The 18,760-nt window shown below is 41.4% G+C and overlaps 2 protein-coding genes across 2 annotated transcripts; one reads left to right on the top strand and one right to left on the bottom strand.

The window, feature by feature from the left end:
• Nucleotides 1-1,398: 1,398 nt before the first annotated feature.
• On the bottom strand, nucleotides 1,399-4,375 carry scimp (SLP adaptor and CSK interacting membrane protein). The gene is made up of 4 exons (XM_087807437.1): nucleotides 4,229-4,375; nucleotides 2,920-2,968; nucleotides 2,670-2,743; nucleotides 1,399-2,270 (listed from the first exon to the last, which is right to left on the bottom strand). Exons 1-4 carry the CDS (start codon nucleotides 4,338-4,340, stop codon nucleotides 1,828-1,830), a joined length of 678 nt encoding a protein of 225 aa, XP_087663563.1. The 5' UTR covers nucleotides 4,341-4,375; the 3' UTR covers nucleotides 1,399-1,827.
• A 1,279-nt stretch (nucleotides 4,376-5,654) lies between these two features.
• Nucleotides 5,655-15,271, top strand: rabep1 (rabaptin, RAB GTPase binding effector protein 1). The gene is made up of 18 exons (XM_087807574.1): nucleotides 5,655-5,795; nucleotides 8,478-8,606; nucleotides 8,683-8,865; nucleotides 9,045-9,205; nucleotides 9,823-9,942; nucleotides 10,013-10,148; nucleotides 10,214-10,392; nucleotides 10,903-11,013; nucleotides 11,123-11,578; nucleotides 11,914-12,018; nucleotides 12,095-12,211; nucleotides 12,356-12,454; nucleotides 12,598-12,738; nucleotides 12,894-13,083; nucleotides 13,539-13,594; nucleotides 14,031-14,129; nucleotides 14,396-14,512; nucleotides 14,698-15,271. Exons 1-18 carry the CDS (start codon nucleotides 5,750-5,752, stop codon nucleotides 14,797-14,799), a joined length of 2,547 nt encoding a protein of 848 aa, XP_087663700.1. The 5' UTR covers nucleotides 5,655-5,749; the 3' UTR covers nucleotides 14,800-15,271.
• Nucleotides 15,272-18,760: the final 3,489 nt, after the last annotated feature.

Raw genomic sequence — 18,760 nt, 5'->3', positions numbered from 1 at the left:
CAGAGCTATTCATGGTCAGACCTTCATGATCTGATCCAGCCTTACACCCCAGCTTGGGCTCTGAGGTCTGTGGATCAGAATCTACTGATGGTTCCTCGCACGCGGTTCAGGACCAGAGAGAAATCCTTCCAGGCTGTTGCTCCAAAGCTTTGGAACGATCTTCTCTCTCTTTGTGTTTGATGATCTACTGACTCCTTCAAGAAACATCTTAAGACGTTTTTATTTGTTCAGGCTTTTCCTTGATTTTCTGGAACTCCTGTTGTGTTATCAGTTTTATCTTGACCTTTAAAGTATATACATTTTTGAGTATTGTTTTGATTGTTTAAGCGCTTTGTGACCCTGGTCTGGAAAAGGGCTATACAAATAAAAATGACTTACTTACTTGCCTTATTAAGAAACTCAAGTCTATTGTTGAAGTCTGACTGAAGGTTAAGAACATCCTGCTGATGAGTGACCACAAGCAAAGGACATATTGCCACCATAGAGAGCAGCAACAGTTCAAACGAATCATGGAGGATCTAGAGTCTAACTCATGTTTGTGTGTCCAGCTGTCAAGACAGAGTGGATGCTCCTCATTGTCTTTATTCCGTGGCTTAAGGACATTTTTAAAACGTTGGATTGTGGTCAGTGATACTGAAAACTGGCAGAACCTCAATCCCACACAGATCTATTGACCTCACAATGAACGTCTGATTATGTGCTATTATGGGTTGTTTTATGTCGGATTATTAAGCATGTATGTAGGTCAGCAGATTATTGGCCTTTGCGTTTTTTTATATTTTGTCTTTCCTTTGAGAGGGTAACATGGACGGATCTACTCAATTTCTCCTCACATCACTGCTATTTTCCGAAAATTTTAATCACATTAAACTGAAGATGGAAAAGACAGACTTTCATCTTTCATTCTAACACAGAGGCCAGTCAGAGTCGTTTGTTCATGGATTATGCTTTACCCACTAATGGACAACAAGGAAGCCTATGTATTGGCTTTGAAACAAGCAAATCTCTGTGATCACACCTGAATTAAGATCACAATCTCAAGAGAAGTGAACGAGTACGGAGACTCTTTTATCTCGCTTGTTAATGCTTGCTTCTCTATAGATGACCATGAAGGCCCAGCTTACCCTGAAGATGAATGCATCATTCCCAACAAAAGAACATCATAATTGTGTTTCCAGGACAAAGGTGGTGGACCGAAGGATCCCGGTTTTAGCCTGAACAAACATTCATTAGTTGAAGATGCAAGATCATTTTAGTTCGGAACCTTGACTTGTTGTGGTAAGAGGTAAACTTTGTCCTGACAGCATAAATGTCAGGGTGAAGTTATATACTAGTAAGTCTTTATTAACCTGATTAACGTGTCCTTTTTAAAAGACTAAGGTAGCATTGAAAAAGAAACGGTTTTGTGCAGATTTTAATTTGACAGACAAAAGATTGAGATGCAAACAGCTCAGGTGTGTGTTTTGGAATGTAAGCGTTGTCGGCCCAGGGCTTCTCCTTTGATCAGCGGCAATAGGAAGGATATTTCACAAAAGCGTGATGCAGGATCACTGGAACTGGGTGTGATTACAGAAAAGTAAAGAGATCCCATGGGTGTCCCCTATTGCAAATACCAAGCTGGGCCATCTGTGATAGGACTGTTGTGCATGGCTGCAATTGTGTTCAAAGTGTTCCAGGGAGGAGTAGGGTTAGTTTGTAGTACCATCTCATACGTGCAGTGCAGCATCTAAAAATCCCCTCATTGGTATCTTTTACACTGTACAGTCAAGTGTCATCTCAGTGTATTGAGTAATAATATATATATATACCTCCTTTTTCTAATCAACTTCAGCCTAAGTCGTCATAGTCATCTTCACCATCAATGTCATCGTAGTCATCCTGGGAATCATCTGCTGGGTCTGGAACTTCATAAGTGAGAGAAGGACTGTTCTCTTCAACTTTAACATAGTCCTGCTCCACATCTCCCTGTTGCTCATGAAAGGCACTGGTAAGGTTTGGTTTGCCGTTCCGGTCGGTGGAATAAAAATGATCTGGTGGGGTGGTATGAAAGCAATGAAAGTCGTTCCCATTGGGAATGTTCTCTTCGTAGTCGTGATCATTGGAAATTGTCTCCTCAATGTCATTATCGTCAGGAATGTTGTCTTCATAGTCAGGGTCATCTTGAACGTTCTCGTTGTTATCATGATGAATGTTTCCTTCATGGTCGTCTTCGTGAGCCTCTTCATAATCGTGAACATCAGCTTCAGCGAGGTTCTCGTAGCATTGAGTTTCTGATTAAAGAAAAAAAAAACTCAGCTTTTTTGTGACAGTGTTTTTTCTTGCCAATAATATATGACTTGTAAAATAACCATTACTTACTTACGTACTTACTTACTTACTCACTTTACCAGCTAAATAGGTTCTCAAAGCACGGAACTTTAGTGTCATTGTTGGCTTCTCTATGGTTTGAAGACTTATTCTCATGACTCATATGTAAAAGCTTCCTGTTCAACATTTTCATAACTTGTCTTTATGTTCCCTTTTGTCCAATTCTCAATTCTCCCTTTTCAACAGTTTTCTATTACAATTAGTTTGATATTTTTAGTATGTTGAAGTTATTTTACTAGGTGTTAGTCAAGTGGATGATTCTTTATAACAGCTTTATAAAAGAGTCTGTGTTCATGGAGGACCTGTTATCAAGTTTGTGTTGATGGCACAAGAGTAGGTCGCGACTCCATGGTTCCCTTCTTGGTACTTGTTGCTGCTGTGAAGAACAAAAGGTTTGTCAAAGCACAGAGGATTTCTCTGAAAAAATATTACCAACAGAGAACAGCAACATTTAAATTAAAGTTTCCATGTTTCATTCTTTCAGAAAGTTTTAACATTATCTTAATTGATCATAATTACTTTTTTTAATGTAATAAACAAAGGTATACTTACTTATAATTCCTATTAAAGCTTCTTTGAAGTTGTTGGATGTTTTGTTTTGCTGCAAATAAAGAGAGGAAAAAATGCATATTTCTATTAATTACATTGCACCTTTTATTTTAAGATTTTATTACATGAAAATATTCATCATTTTTATTTCAATATTAAAGTTGGGACGCTTTGTGCAGCAGTGGTCAGTGCAACTGGCTCGTAACAAGGAGGCAAGGGTCCAGCAACTCCTGGGGGGGTTTCCTCCGGGCGATCTAGTTTCCTCCCTCAGTCCTTGTGTGCGTGTTTTCCGTCTATATGTGATAGACCTGCAACTGTGGGGTGTCCAGGCCCTCTTACTTCAAACAGCTAAATGTTACAACTGCTGCACCGTAAAGAGATTCACAAAGTCCTAATCGCTGAAAGCTCTCAAGGCGTTGAGTTCTTCCTGTTCCGTTGTTTGGTTGGCTGCTGCTTCTAAAAATAAGTCTTTTGTCACAAAAGAAGAAGCTTTTGATAGTTTGCAGCACAACGACAACAAGCCAATAATTTCAAAGGCCAACATCAATGGAGATTGTGATGTGTTTTTTTTCCTCAGTTTATGTTACAGTGATGGTGTTAAATTGTATGTAAGAGTGAATTTGTGTAAGTAGTTTTATTTTTAATTCTGGAGCAGGTTTCTGGACCAGAAAAAAAAAATAGGAAAGCTTGCTATGTTTACACTGCAGCAGTTATCTAGCCATCAGCAGCAGCCATAACATGTGAAGCACTCCACGTCATTCTTGAAGTGATGGCACAGCTTTGGGTGAAATACTTTCAGGAAACGAACTGACAGTGTTTCCTGTTTGACATTCTGTAATCAATCAAGCGATTTATGACAAGTATGAGTCTCAAAAAGAGGAAGATGTGTGAATAGAGATGTTTGAAGTCTTAAAAAACGGACTCACGATACGTTCTAGATCAAATATGTTGTTCATTGTTTATATCTCATCTTGTTCTTTAGATAGGTTTATAGCGAATAGGCCTGTAGTCATGCATTAAATGCAGTCAGACAGCCAATTTTACCTACGGTTTATTTAGATCCATCTATAAGCCTCAGAGTCATGTGGCGGAAACCCATGCCAAAGGTTCTGTTCAAACACTGCGATCAACTCATCTTCATCCTGTCGGGCTACTCAACCATACATCACCAGTCGATCATGGATACAAAAATATATATATGGCAGGTCACTAACAGACATAGATTTCTGGGATCCATCGACTAAAAGTATCCACAAACTCTTCGTAAGGGATTCAGAGACTAAGACAGAAGCCATCCATTAAGTTGACCCACCTGCTCTGGAGATGCATCTGTTGATGAGGATGAAGATGAGACTGATGATGGCACACACCAGCACCATCGCCACGATCAACATCAACCAGTAATTCTCACGCAGGAATGCCATCCTGGAGCACCAGACACAGACGGAAGAATGCTCGGCAAGTGTTCAGCACGTCTGAAAAAATTTTTCACTTCCTCTTTTGGATTCCATTCCAAGAATCAAAGACTTCTGACGAATAATTCCGTGGCAACGACTACCCTTTTAATGGCTTGTTTTACTGCGTTGTCTCTGTCAACAGCTGTTTGTGATAATATTCAATTATTTATCTTTTGCCACTTCCTCTTAACTTCCTGCATATTAATATTTACCTGTATGTTTAAACATTAAAAGTTAGTTCTTATGTCATATATTACTGTTCGAATAACATGATGAAGTACATTAAGTAAGGGTTTTATTCGCTTTCTTCTGTTATTATATCTGCTTAACAAGCCAAAACAATTCCATGTGAAGTGAAACATTGTGGTCCAGCTGCTGATGTAGCAGTGTGTGGGGGTGTAGACTTAAGTACAAGTAACTTTCTAAAAACAAATGTATTGAGAGACTGAAAATCTAATCTGATGTTTTCAATTCCATGCATTGTTCACTACAGTGGACACTTTAAAGGGTTCAAATATCCTCAAAGTTAAAAAAAAAAAAACATTTTACAGATACTAAATAATACAAACAACCACAATTAATTGTTAAATGATTTACACAAAAGCAAGAAAATAGTTGTTGTTCTCTGTTAAGAAAATTACATAAGAGATCACAATTCCTACGCTGAGGAACAATCTTCCTCTCTCTTTGCGCTTGATGGATCTACTGACTCCTTCAAGAAACATCTTAAGACGTTTCTATTTGTTCAGGCTTTTCCTTGATTTTCTGGAACTCCTGTTGTGTTATCAGTTTTATCTTGATCTTTAAAGTATATACTTTATTGAATATTGTTTTGATTGTTTAAGCGCTTTGTGACCCTGGTCTAGAAAAGCGCTATACAAATAAGAATTACTTACTTACTTACTTACAATGACAATGAAAAGAAAATATTTAGTGAGAGAAATTTTACACTTCTTATCTTCCTGTTATCTTGATCTCGTTTTCAATACGTTTAGAGACGCATTACCAGAATGGAATAAACTCTTAAAAACAACCTTGAATCCATAATGTGTCATAACTTCCAATTAGAGCGAAGCCTTACCGGAAATTAGAGTGTCCTGACAAATTAAAGTTTTAAAATCGCAATTGTTATGCCGTCCAACGGTTTTCATTGTGTTCTTCAAATCTTTTTAATGTATTAATTTATTTTGTTATGTATAAATTATGCGTTTTAAAATCCCAAAGCGTGTTTATTCACCTTTGTTTTGAAAAGCAAACGGAACCGCCTTCTCCTCACGCGCTAGCTATTCTAGTTGTGATGTTAGCCTGGTTGTTGGACACCCCTAGCTCTTATCCCGGCGCTCTGGTATTTCTCTCCTGTCCCTTCAGAGGACACAATGGCCGAGCAGGCCTCCGGAGACCGGCCGACGGCTCGGCCTGACGGTAAGGGTCTCTCCAAGTCAGAGGTTCGGTGGTGGGAGTGTTGGCTGGCTTCGAACCAGCGGCCTCTGCATCCCTAACAACATTAGCCTGTTAGCATCCTCGGGGCGACGTGTCATAGCTGTCATGGACACGGTTCGTGGGTGTCGCAGTGGGTCATCTTTGGTCCAGGGCGACACCGACAAAGTCCACAGAGGCGATTTGAAGGATAACTAACTGACTTATGGTCTTTTATGACTCAAGTAGGATGAAAAGTAGCAACAGGAGCTTCAATGTTTTGCTTTGGATGTCGGTTCTCAGGCCTGTCACTTGTCTGCGAAATGCACAACAACGAGTATAAATTGACCGAAACACACTGGTCAGACCATCAAACCTGCGGGAGGTGGTCCAGGACTGTGCGGGTCACTGGGCATGATGCAGATCTGTAGATCTTCAGTCTGTGTGTTACGTCGCATGGTCATGAAATATCCACCGATCGATTAGTGCTGCCTGAACAGCGTTTAAATATTTAAATGGTTAATTTGCGTTTCCGCTGTTATTTACTCAAAGCATACAGTTTAATAATGGATTTACATCATGTGGCGTTTTGCTAATATTGACTGATATTATGAGGATGCAATTGACTATAAAAACTAGTAGCTTCTTTAAATCTAAAATGCATTTCTCACACATCCAACCTAACAACGTTACAATGCAACCTTCAGGAAGTTCATTTTTATAAGCTGCTTATGATCCAAGCCTTTCTTGTAAATATTCAATTTGGCCTGATCAACATTGAGTAGTTATAACAATCGTTCTAACGTTCTTCCATCTTCACCTCTATCCTGCTGTTATTATTTAAAAATGATTTCATTATTTTCCATTCAATCTTTTAAAGAAAACACTTGTACATTAATTTAAAATATGTTGTTCAAATAGATGGTACATTATTCTAAAATCTATATACATACATGTATTGGGTTAAGGTTAGGGTGTAGTTATACATTAATATAAGAATATTAATTCAAATGAATGTAAAATATAATGACATGACAGGTAAAAAGGTTTATAAGTCAGCTGCAGGGAGACGTCCCTGTCGCTGTCTCACTATCTTGAGATGTTCCGGGATCGAAGGGCAGAAACATCAGTCAAGGGTGGCCCCTTGCTACTGACCCTGCTGCCGTAACGTTTACCTTAGCTTCCATCTAGATGCTGTGGCAAGCCATTAACCACTGATAATAGAGCAGACACCTTTGCATCTGGTGAGAGTGGTCACTCTTCAGGGAACCTTAAAGGGCAGCTCAATGCTGATGAGGAACATTTATGGCCACATAATCTATATACTGGTCAGGGAAAGATTTGAAGAGATGCCTTGGAAAAACCACACACCGAAGTGGAAGGGGAGATTGGACAGCGACCCTTAAACTGGTAAAGATGCGGCGTATTTTATGGAAAGCTCAAGAGGAAATCGGAGGATGAGGAGAAAGATGGTTTGCAGAACGTTTGGAGCCAGATCAGAAAAAGGTAGCCAACCTTTGGCGAGCTGAGTGGATCAGGAAGCGCATAGGCCACAAATTCAAGTGCAAGTATGCCCAAGGCTTGCTGAAAGAAAATAAGTTGATACTGCAGAACCCCCTTTGCAGTTTGATGCTTTATCCTCAAAATGGTCTGTAGTTAAGCAGGTGGTGGAGCTAGTGAGAGCCACATCTACTCTGGGACGAAATGGGGTGTCAATTAAAAACTGCTCAAGGAAGCAGAAGCTTTTGTCTAGTGTCCACCCCATGGAGAACCCAATCCATCCCTCCATCATTGAACAGAGCAGTCCCTGTCTTTCCCCCAAAAACGGTTACCTCAACCAATTCTAAATTCATAGCCTTTTTGAATGTAGAAGGAAATATATTCTTTTCAGGAATGACAAGGTGCATGCACAGCTACCTTCTGAGAAAACTACTATATCACTTAAAAAACATCCTAAGATAGAAGATCGATCAGAGCCTTCTGCCAAGGAAAAACAAGGTTTGGTGCTCATTCTGTAACAATGCCTGATGTGGTCCCTCAAGCTCTGCGACATCAGTCTTTCAACAGCCCGGATATTGGATGCAACGGCAACAACCATGTCCGCAAGTGGCTTTGTGTCACCCAATTCCATTGCATCGATATTTGGGACAACTACACTTAAGCTGGCTTGAAATCCATTAGTTTGGGCTACAGGCAGTAGAAGGTTTGACACAACAAGGTTGACCTTGACCTACAGTTAAAGTTCCCCGAGGTGATTGCATCCCAGACCAGACATTGTCCTCTGGTCTTTGGGAGGAGAGAATAGTTTCTTCCTTCGAGAGGAAGAAGTAGAAATGCAATTTCTAATTAGATAAACACTATAACACAAGGACAGAGGGTGGGGAAGGATTCAGGCAGTTGGCTACCCCACCATCCTAAAATGTCCTGTGATTAAAGGGGCAAAACATCCATGAAGGTTGAAATATTATTTAGACGGATAAAATAAATATAAATCAAATGTAATATATATTTAGAATATGTAATCTATAAGGAAAGCAAAAAATCCAATAACAGATGTTGATACACAAACAACTAATAAGTCTTTTATGAAGACATAACAATATATTTATTGCGATTTTAAAAATATTAAGCAATTATAAAAATTGATTGATTAAAAAAAATTGATAACCGTCACTCATCTTCGTACAGAGGAGCTGCAGCAGCGCGTGGCATCTCTGGAGCAGGAGAAAAGTGAGTCCCTCAGATTGCAGCTGCAGCTGGAGGCCGAGTTCAATCAGAAAAGGGCGAAGTTGAAGGAACTCTATGTTTCCAAGGAAGGTAACTTGGCCCGTCTTGTGTGTTCTCGATCCTAAGTGTCCATGTTTTCAATCTTTTATTTTCTCTGTGTCATCAGAGGAGCTGAAGAAGCAGACGGTTGCCCTGGAGAGTGCCCAAGCCGAGCTGATCGAGGCCAAGTCTGAGATGGAGACCATCAAAGCTGTTGCTACCATCTCTGAAAACACCAAGCAGGAAGCTATTGACCAGGTCCGAGGCCAGTGGCAGGAGGAGGTGGCATCGCTGCAGGCCATTATGAAGGGTATCAATATTTGAAGCTTTTACACTTGATCTTAATTTTAATTTGAGAAAAAAAGGTGTTAAATGCTGTTCTAGGAACAATAAATATTTATTTTCTCAGTCTGATGGCATAATTTTAGGCAGAAACATGGATCCATCTTCAAATATAAGGTTTTGTTCACTCTAATCTTTTGTCTGCAGAAACGGTGTGCGAGTATGAGGTCCAGTTTCATCAGCGCCTGGAGCTTGACCGTGCTCAGTGGAACCAGTACCGGGAGGCGACTGAACGGGAGCTTGCTGACCTGAGGAGGCGTCTTACAGATGGACAGGAAGAGGAGAATCTGGAGGACGAGATGAAAAAGGTATTTGTTATCCTACCTTGTGAAAATAACTAATTATTTTAACATGGATCGACTTTGACCTCTAAAAGATTTTCTTTCTCATTTTTTTTTAAATTTGAAGGTAAGATACACCATTATTGTTTCTGGCGAGTGTTGAGCAATATGCTTAGTTTTGAAAAATACACTTAAATGATATTAAAGGGACTTGTTTTGCTGAATAAACATGGTTGCAAAATGTGACATTTTCCTGAAATCAAAAGTTCCCAGAATAAAAGTCTTTCAATCATATGTGTATTTTCCCACAGACTGTTACACACATCTTTGGTAATAATTCCATAAGATAAATATAATTTATAGAATAGAATCAGACATGAGAAAGTACAAATAAGAACCTACACAACCTACGCTTTTCTGAAAAATACTGCCCATGTCACTTTGTTTGGCTCCGTAGATATGTTAATTGTGGCCACTATTTATTTTTTTTAATTCAAAAAGTATATTAACTTGTTATTTTAGTGACAAACTTTCCCTCACATTTTAATTTTTTCATGTTTCTGTTTGATCATCTTCTATCATCTTGACTCAACACTACCTCTGGTGTATAGGGGGTGAATAAAGAGTAAAATATGTCTGTGCAGGCTCAGGAAGATGCAGAGAAGCTGCGCTCAGTTGTCATGCCAATGGAGCATGAGATAGCATCTCTTAAAGTAAAGCTGTCTGTCTCTGAGGAGAGGGTGAAGGAACTAGAGGCTTCTAAGGTGAGTTGAACCAAAAGCTGTGATTTTAAGATCTCCAAAATTCTCAATACTAAACTTGGGACTTCACCAGGTGAAGGAACTGAATCATGTTTTGGAGGCAGAGAAATCGTGTCGTACTGATCTGGAGATGTATGTTGCCGTGCTGAACACTCAGAAGTCCGTCCTGCAGGAAGACGCAGAGAAACTTCGTAAAGAACTCCATGATGGTGAATTTTTGAAACCTTTTTGAATAACCTGATCCGTGTCTGATCTGACCTTTGCTCGGTATCAGTCTGTCACAAACTGGAACTGGAGCGGCAGCAGCACAACCAGCTGAAACACACGTGGCAGCGAGCAAACGACCAGTTTCTTGAGTCTCAGCGGCTCCTGATGAGAGACATGCAGAGGATCGAGAGCGTTCTGTCGTCAGAGCAGCTCAGGCAGGTGGAGGAGATCAAGAAGAGAGACCAGGTAGTCGCACAAACTCGTATACACCATTATACACTGCAGCTTTAGAAGCCCCAATTACTGGCCATCCGTGGTGAGCTTAGTATGTAGATGTTCAGTCACACACACACTTGTACATCAAATCACAAAATAGGCACAAATCCCACAAATCCACAATAGTTTCTCCAATAACACAAGTGTCTCCATGCAGGAACATTTTTATACAAATATCGAGGAAAGCAAAGGTATACATAGCAAGAGACACACCTGCTGGTAAACATGGTATCATGTTTGCACAAGGTGAGAATCTGGATGATAAGATTAACTAAGCAACTAATATGTTGATTTAAGAGTCTCTTAAATTGATCTTGAACCTTTATTATACATGTGAATAAGCTTTGTTTCCTGGAAATTAGCTTATGTTTACCATGAAACAATATTAACATGATGTTGAAACTCCAGGGGTCAAATACTGTTGATATCTAGTAACTCTGTTTCTGCTTTGGGATATAATAATTATTGGGTTTCGTGTAGGTGGAGGACGAGAAGGAGCGCCTGACTCAAGTGAATGAGCTGCTGGAGGAGGACAGGGGTGAAAACACAGAACCTTTGGACGACATGTTTCTCGGTCTGAGCATGGATGAGGTGAGAGCTCTGCTGAACCCTCTGGGTTCTAATTGATCGTTTAAGAGCTGTGACCCTGGTCAGAAAAAGGCTCTTTAAAAAAAAAAAGTTACTTCCTTTTTTTTTTCAGTCCCACACCATCCACAGCGCACATGGCTCTCTTCACTCCCTTGATGCTGACGTGGTGACCGGCAGTCCCATGGACCCCTACAGGGATAACCTACGACGGGTTCAGTCCACGGACAGTCTGGGCTCCTCCATATCCACCTCTCAAAGTCTGTCCAATCACAAGGCCAAGTCCGCCAGCCACTTGGACGAGTCAGAGTTCGGTCCGCTCGTCAGCGCCGACTGCAGCGTTGGTGACAGCAGCTTCGGAGACACATTCTCTATTAGCTCCATCAAGTTAACGGGTGGTCACTTCCTGTTGACCAAAGACCAGGAGAAGGCCATCAAAGCCATGACGCCAGAGCAGGAGGAGACGGCCTCGTTGCTGTCCAGTATCTCTCACGCCCCTGACACAGCGTTCCTCCCTCCCGCTGGGTACAGACTGGTCAGTGACAGCGAGTGGAACCTTCTTCAGCAGGAGGTACAGCAACAATATGTACACAAACTTCCTGTACAGCATAAATATTACCTCTTTACTCCTGCAGATCAGTACAATTATTTTTGTAAGATTGTTCATGCTTCATGGAGCTCATATCACTGACCAGCCAGACACGCTTTATTCAGCACTTTATCTCAAAACCAAGTTGCAAACACCAATGTACTGGAGAGCCAGGCCATAAAAATGTAATGCACAGTAACGAGCTCAGGCACAGAATCATGCACTAGTTCCCCAAACACTGGATAACTGTTTGATTACAACCATAAAAGCAGTTCAAAGTGTTTTTCGTTGCATCGTCATGTCCACTTGTTGTTTAGGTGAAGAATGCTGGCAGGAAACTGGGCCGGCGCTGTGACATGTGCTCCAACTACGAGAAGCAGCTCCAAGTAATTCAGGGACAAGAGGCTGAGACAAGAGACCAGGTTTGTGAGAGATGACATGCAGAATGATTATTGTCGCTCCCATAGTGTTGGTGACGCCTGTTGTCTTCTGTGTCAGGTGAAGAAACTACAGGTGATGCTGCGTCAGGCTAACGATCAGTTGGAGAGGACCATGACTGAGAAACAGAGTCTTGAGGATTCTTTCAGAGTGGGAAATGAAGAAATGACCACTAAGGTAACAGAGGCCCAGGGCTCAATTATTTCATTCAATTGGCAACACAAACACATGGTGGCGACAAAGAGCCAAGTGATAATGAGTCACAGAGTTGATGATTCACTGAGTTTTTATCGGATGGCGGTCTTTCTCCCTGTGTTTCAGGTGTCTGCCCTGGTGCAGAGACTCCAGGACTCTGAGAACATGTTGGCAACTCTACAGCAGACCGTCAGTGAAGCGAAGAGAGACACACAGCAGCAGATGGTAGGTGGTGCTGGTGAAGGTTCAGCATGAGTCCGGACATGTCCATAATTCACCAGCAGTTTGAGCTGACTCGGCTATTTGCATCCAACGTTTTCTTTGGTTGATATAATGCTATGCTCATGCAATGTTGTGTTGTGATGCAGGCCGTGCTGGTGAAGTCCAGGGAGACGGTGGCTGATGAACTCAGTCGACTTCAGCGAGACAACGAGAGTCTTCAGGGGAAACACAGACTGCACTTGGAGCTGCAGCAGCAGGAGGCCTTCCTCATGCCTGAGACTGTCCAGGTAAACAATGTCACTTGATGCCTCTTCACTTTTCTAGTTTCAGTAGTCTGCTCCCCTCTCCTCCTCCTCCTCCTCCACCTCCCATTGCTAAAATACACCTTGTGCTGTTGAATTTCGTGGCCACACATATGCGTGTCTTCTTGATCCCCCACTAGGAGCTCCAGAGTGTTGTAGTGCAGCTCCGTGAACAACTGGTTCTGCTGCGCACGGCACATGATCACATGGAGGAGAAGCTGAAGGCTGAGATTCTCTTCCTGAAGGAGCAGATGCAGGCAGAACAGTGTCTGAAGGAGAACCTGGAAGACACGCTCCAGCTGGAGATCGAAGGCTGCAAGGAGGAAATTGGTGAGGTGGTCAGATTTTGACCTAGACTTGTACCTTCTGTCATCAAGTATCCACAAGTGCATAAAGAACAAAATTCTTTGCATTTTGCTGAAGACAAAGTAAGGTTGTATGGTCACTGTAAGTGCTCTGGCTACTGAACTACACTTTGACCCATGTGTGTGTGAATGAAGCAAATGGATTATGATTTGGCCTTTTTGAAGTAGGAGGTTTAGCGATATTCAACTGTAGGTTAGTGGGTGACATCAAGCCCTCAAGAGTTGAAAATGGATGGTCTCATAATCTACTACAGTAACACACTCTCCAGACAACCAGCTACAGCACTCTGTAGCACTTGTATTGTGTTTTAGTTTTTTCAGAAGGACACTTTTCACTTATTTTTCTAAGGACTTATGTTATTAGTTTAGATTGGCATGTTGTTGCTCTCACATTAATCTCCTTATTCTGTTCCTTTGAAGCATCCTTCTCCAATTTGAGGACAGAGTTTGAGCGAGTGAAGGCGGATCGGCAGCAGGTGAGAACACTTGCTCATGTACTGCTCATTGGTCACATGAGGTTTTTCTTTGGTGAATACTTGAATACACTCTTCTGCGTATTCTATGACGGTGGCATCAAGCCATCATGATTAATAAAATATTCTACCGGTGCCAACTTTGGATACACCGGTTTCATCCCTCAGTCCAAAAACATAAAATGATTGATTTAAAGACCCTTAATTGTACGTTGGTGTGGGTGTGTGTGTATGAATTGTTGTGTCTCTCTATTAAAACAATTTCCCGAAGGAGACCACCAGAGGGATCAATAAAGGGTTTTTGTTTTTTTATCCATCTATTTTCTCGACAGTCTGTAACAGTAGCTACTATATAGTGAGGAACAGAGACCTGTCAATCAGTCTGTGAACTGTGTCATTACAACTTGAAGCTGATGATGTGATTCATGTGTTCATACAGCTTTACAACAGTCTCACAGAGAAGTCGGCGACCCTGGAGAACCTGCAGGCATCCAGGATCTGTCTGGAGCAGCAGCTCAAAGACCTCAGTGGAGCGAAGGTGAAAATGTTTCAGGTTTAAGTAAAAATAAAACAAATGGTTTATTTTAAATGATAATTCATGCTAATAAAGTAAAGATTGTTTTTTATTTTAAAAATACTGTTCAAATGTTGATTTAAATGGAGCACATATAAAAAAAAGGCAATATAAAACAGGTGGAGAAGTTTAAAGGCAAAAAGGAAATGATGGCAGATTTCTTCTGAATACAGTTGTGTGTCGGTGTATTAATGTGACTGTTTTGTACATCTTTGTGTGTTTTTGTGTAGAGTGCACTAGAGATGCAGGTGTTTGAGGAGAGAGACAAGTCTCAGCGGCTGCAGACGGAGCTGGATGTCAGTGAGCAGGTCCAGAAAGACTTCGTAAAACTTTCTCAGACTCTTCAGGTCAGTTCTTCTCTTCCAAACTGACAAGTCATTGACTGTAGTCTGTATGTTTTTCCCTGACACAAAAACATTATCATAGTCGCTTCTGTACTTACTGGTGACCACCCCTAAATGACCAGCATTATCTATTTGGTGGAGGTCAAACTGTGTGAATTAGTGCATAATAAAGTGTTGTGACTCTTCAGGTGCAGCTGGAGCGAATACGACAGGCGGAGTCTCTCGACCGGATAAAGTCCATTCTCAACGACACCAACTTGACTGACATCAACCAGCTCCCAGAGACATGACTCTGCCCGCTGTTCCGTTCCAGGCCTTTATGTACATACAGACTTTGAACGCACCACGGATGTGATCACAATGAAGGACATTACGATAACTGTAAATAACTATTGTGTGTGTGGACAGCGGCATCCTCTCTCCTGTGTGACTACTGTACTCCCTCCCCCGAAGCACTTTTCCTATTTGAATAGAAACATCCGGAAGTATCCCTTTTCATGACGCACTCTTGTTTTCCTCCGTCAGTGACGTTCCCCGCAGAGCATTCGAGATGGAAAAAGTATGGTGATGGACAGCACTTTTACACAAGAGATCAGGAACTCCGTCTGCATTACACTGTAATTTAAGTTTTTAAAGAAGTCGAGGGAGGATACAAAAATGTGGATCTGATTTTATAAGACTGCATGGGAAGGTTGTCAAAATAAGACTTTTGTTGTTTGGATTGACTTTATTAAACAATAATTACAACTTGACCTCACAAGATGCATGCTGGGAATCTTCTGTTGATCTGACCTTGGTTTGACTCTCATTTCAAAGTGAGGTTTAGGTCTGCATCTGATACACGGTCAGGGAAGGTTCCTGATGGTAAATCAGATACAGATTAGCCGGATGAGAGAACTTAACTCTGACGAGAACCATTCATGACACCAGTATGTTTGTTGTCACTTCTATACTGAGGATAATCCATGATTGTCTACTTTTTAGCATTTTGTTTTGGATGATGAAGGTGAAAAAAATTCAAGGCCTTTTAATGCATTTTTCATGCTTCTTGCTGACCTTTATGTCATGAAAATAGAATCTTTAATCACAAAGCTTTATTTCTGGTGGCAAAGTTTTGTTGGATGACTTGTTGTGTGCAAGAGCAGAAACGAAAGTAAGGGCAGACGAAATACTTATAATGTACTCGGTTTTATTTTGCAGGACTTTAACTGTACCATTTTAAAATTCCAAGAACCCTACTAGGGATGAACTATAGAAGACTCATTGTGTCCCAGACCTTGTTGTCTTAACATGGCATGATGTCTTTGTAAACTAATTTGTTAATCTCGTCATCCACCAGAACCGGCTCAAAGAACTCTTAGCAAGGAAAGGAAAGAAACTCCCGTCTAAGATAGATGTGGTTGACCCCCTGTTGCTAGGGAGGGGGCATCATTTCAAAAGCTGTGATTGGTAGATGCTAAAATGTATATAGAAAATATACCTTTGGTTATGATGAGTAAATGATTCACCCTGAAATCAATAACTACCATAGAATCTAATCTTATGAGTACTGTGTAAATATGAATTATTTTTTTTTCAATTTTTAAATTTAAAAAAATTTAAATTTTGATAAATGTACCTTTTCAACATTGCAATTCAATTTGGCATTAATGAGGATTAAATGGCTCAGCTTTCATCAATGACTAATTGCTGACCTTCCTATAAGAATAGAGGTGGTTTGGGTTTAAAATCTACAACAAAGACAATTACTGCACAATCCAATCGGAAGCATACTACATAAATTGTTGAAAATTCTGTCAAATGTTATTTCATATTCTTAAGTGACATGTTTTTTTACTTGCTTAAGCTATCCTAGGCTCTGCTGCAACCTACACCACCAGTTGTATACAAGAGTGGAACAAACTGAGAGTTAATGCTGGATATGGACGACATAGATTTACATCTAACATGGCAGGAGGAGATGAGTGACAACAGCCAGACAAGCTGCACAACCGTCTGTGAGAGGCTGGTCGTAGATCAAGCTTTTGGAAGGATGAAATGCAAGTTTAGGCGCATTGTTCATTTATTATTTTAAAGAATAACATACCAGGCATTCGTTTTATAATGGTTGAGAACCATTTTATTTTAACATACTATTCACACATTTAAATAACAAATACATGTATGAACAAAAGAAAAACAAAAACAACTACACACGTCATTAAGAGAAAAAGTCCACAATTCCTGATGAGTTCCGTTTCCGTCCATATAAACTTAAAGAAATAGAAAGAAAACAAGAAAGCCAATGCATTTCGAACACAGTTTTCTTGCCATTCCCTCTATATTTCTTTCCATTAACCGTCGTTAGCCAGGGTTTGCGCTGCAGTTTACATATATAGCACAAACAATTAAAATTACACTACAGAACCTTTCAGTATATATGCGTGGAACAATACTCTACATTCGTCTGAAGTAAAGTAAACCCAATTAATTATACAGGAGCTGAACTCACTGTTTACATCACCAGCCATCTTTGATTTTTCAACAGGTTTGTCCGAGTTCCTGACATCAGAGGGCGTCACTGCAACACTATGAAGGAGTTTCTGTACATGTCCTGGCTGAGAGTTCTCCGAGGATGTACTGGAAGAATTCGTATGCCAAGAATCCTGGTTATGTATTGTATGTTAACTTAAGTGACGAGTCTACTGAGTGAGAGAACTCTGTGATTTTCAGCCCCCCAGTAGCGCGTCTCCTCCCGGCATGCAGGGGGCAGCAGCGCACGTAAAGCCTCGAGTTGGGTAAAACACTTCATTTTAGAGACGCGGTTCATTGAGTCCAAAAGAACGAGTCTTTTTTGAGTCATTTAATTCATAATCCCTGAGTTCTGTTTTTCATAACTTCAGGTTCTACGAATTGGTGCGAGGCATTCCAACTTCATCATTACTGGTTAATCCTCGAGGCCCTGCCTCTTCTCTGAGAAAGCTTTAATGGCAAACGGGTTAAGGTGATCTTGACCCAGGTCCAAGTGAGGCCACGGTTGGAAGGCCCTCAGCCTGAGATTTGTCGCCCGGAAGGAAGAATTGAGAACCTTCGGACGGAAACGCTGGGTTTAGATGCAATGACACTGATGACTCCTTGACTCAAAAGGAAAGACACTCAGGGCTAAAGCTCACTCGCTCTCTTCGTGGATGTCAGGACCAGAAGGAGTGAAACCTTAAAAGACAAAATGTCACTAATTTGCAGCAAGCCCAGCCACACTGCTGTGTGAGCTGCTGCCATGAGCCCCAGGAGGGACAAAACAGCGCCTTCTGACGTCACATGACTTCAAGCTTCCAGCAACTGTGTTGTCAGCTGGACTAATGGAGAGAGCACAAAGCTTGTTCGCTCTCTTCGTGGATGCCAGCACCAGAAGGAGCGAGACCTCAAAAAACAAAATGTCCAGTGGGACTTGGTCAAGAGGCTCAAAGGTCAGGCCTGGGAGAGAATCCAGCACCAGCTGGAGATCCCGCTGAGGGCTGGAAGGCCTCACAGGAGGTCGAAGCCTGTAGGCCCCCCCGTAAGAAACGCACCACCAGAGGGTGGGTACGCGCCAAAGCCCCCAACGTTCCTCGTTGCTATGGCTGATGCGAACACTCTCAGTGTCGCCACAGTCCGTCCGTTATCCAGCAAATGTTGCAGGAAAGACAGGACAGCAGAGAACAATCAAGAGCTGGGATCCAGGAACCTGTCTGCACACCAGCGAGAGAACATCCCTCATTTGGAGGCATAAAGCCTACATGTAGACGGGAGCCCAGGCATTCTCCAGCGTGTGCACTGCACAGGAGAGCTATGTTGTTTGCGAGGGAGACCCTTATAAAACAACATTGCTGTTAACCTATCTCAATCACAATCATGATCTCTGAGGATGAGGTGACGTGTGTCGACAAGCTTTGAATGCTTCCTGTCGCTGTCAAGTGCCGTGGAAAGCGATTTGGCAGGCCGCACAATCAGCCATTGTGTGATTTGGGCCTGGGCAAATGAGGCAGAGGACATGTGTGTGTCCCCTCTCCAGGGAGGCTAAGCACGTCATGCACACATATTTGTCCACTTCAATATTAATTCGCTATTGTTACATTCTACTGAGATATTTTCACTTTAAACTCTCAGGAGCTTTCTGCTGAGTTGAAAAGGAGGAAGTGCGGTGGGGATTCCCCACCTCTTATTGGAAGTGGGCTACACCCACCTCGAGGATAAACCAGTAGCAAAGCAGTTAGAGGGTGGAGCACCAAATGA

The sequence above is a fragment of the Callionymus lyra genome, chromosome 14, assembly GCF_982586985.1.
Source record: "Callionymus lyra chromosome 14, fCalLyr1.hap1.1, whole genome shotgun sequence".
NCBI classification, from domain to species: Eukaryota; Metazoa; Chordata; class Actinopteri; order Syngnathiformes; family Callionymidae; genus Callionymus; species Callionymus lyra.
The sequence above is the reverse complement of the archived record's forward strand: the minus strand, read 5'-3'. Positions and strand labels throughout refer to the sequence as shown.

Coding starts and splice junctions, on each gene's coding strand:
- scimp (XM_087807437.1), bottom strand. CDS start 4,340: ATGGCATTCCTGCGTGAGAATTACTGGTTGATGTTGATCGTGGCGATG. Junction 2,969..4,228: donor CAGATGCATCTCCAGAGCAG/GTGGGTCAACTT, acceptor CTTTATTTGCAG/CAAAACAAAACATCCAACAA. Junction 2,271..2,669: donor CAACACAAACTTGATAACAG/GTCCTCCATGAA, acceptor TTCTTTAATCAG/AAACTCAATGCTACGAGAAC.
- rabep1 (XM_087807574.1), top strand. CDS start 5,750: ATGGCCGAGCAGGCCTCCGGAGACCGGCCGACGGCTCGGCCTGACG. Junction 5,796..8,477: donor GCCGACGGCTCGGCCTGACG/GTAAGGGTCTCT, acceptor ATCTTCGTACAG/AGGAGCTGCAGCAGCGCGTG. Junction 14,130..14,395: donor AAGACCTCAGTGGAGCGAAG/GTGAAAATGTTT, acceptor GTTTTTGTGTAG/AGTGCACTAGAGATGCAGGT.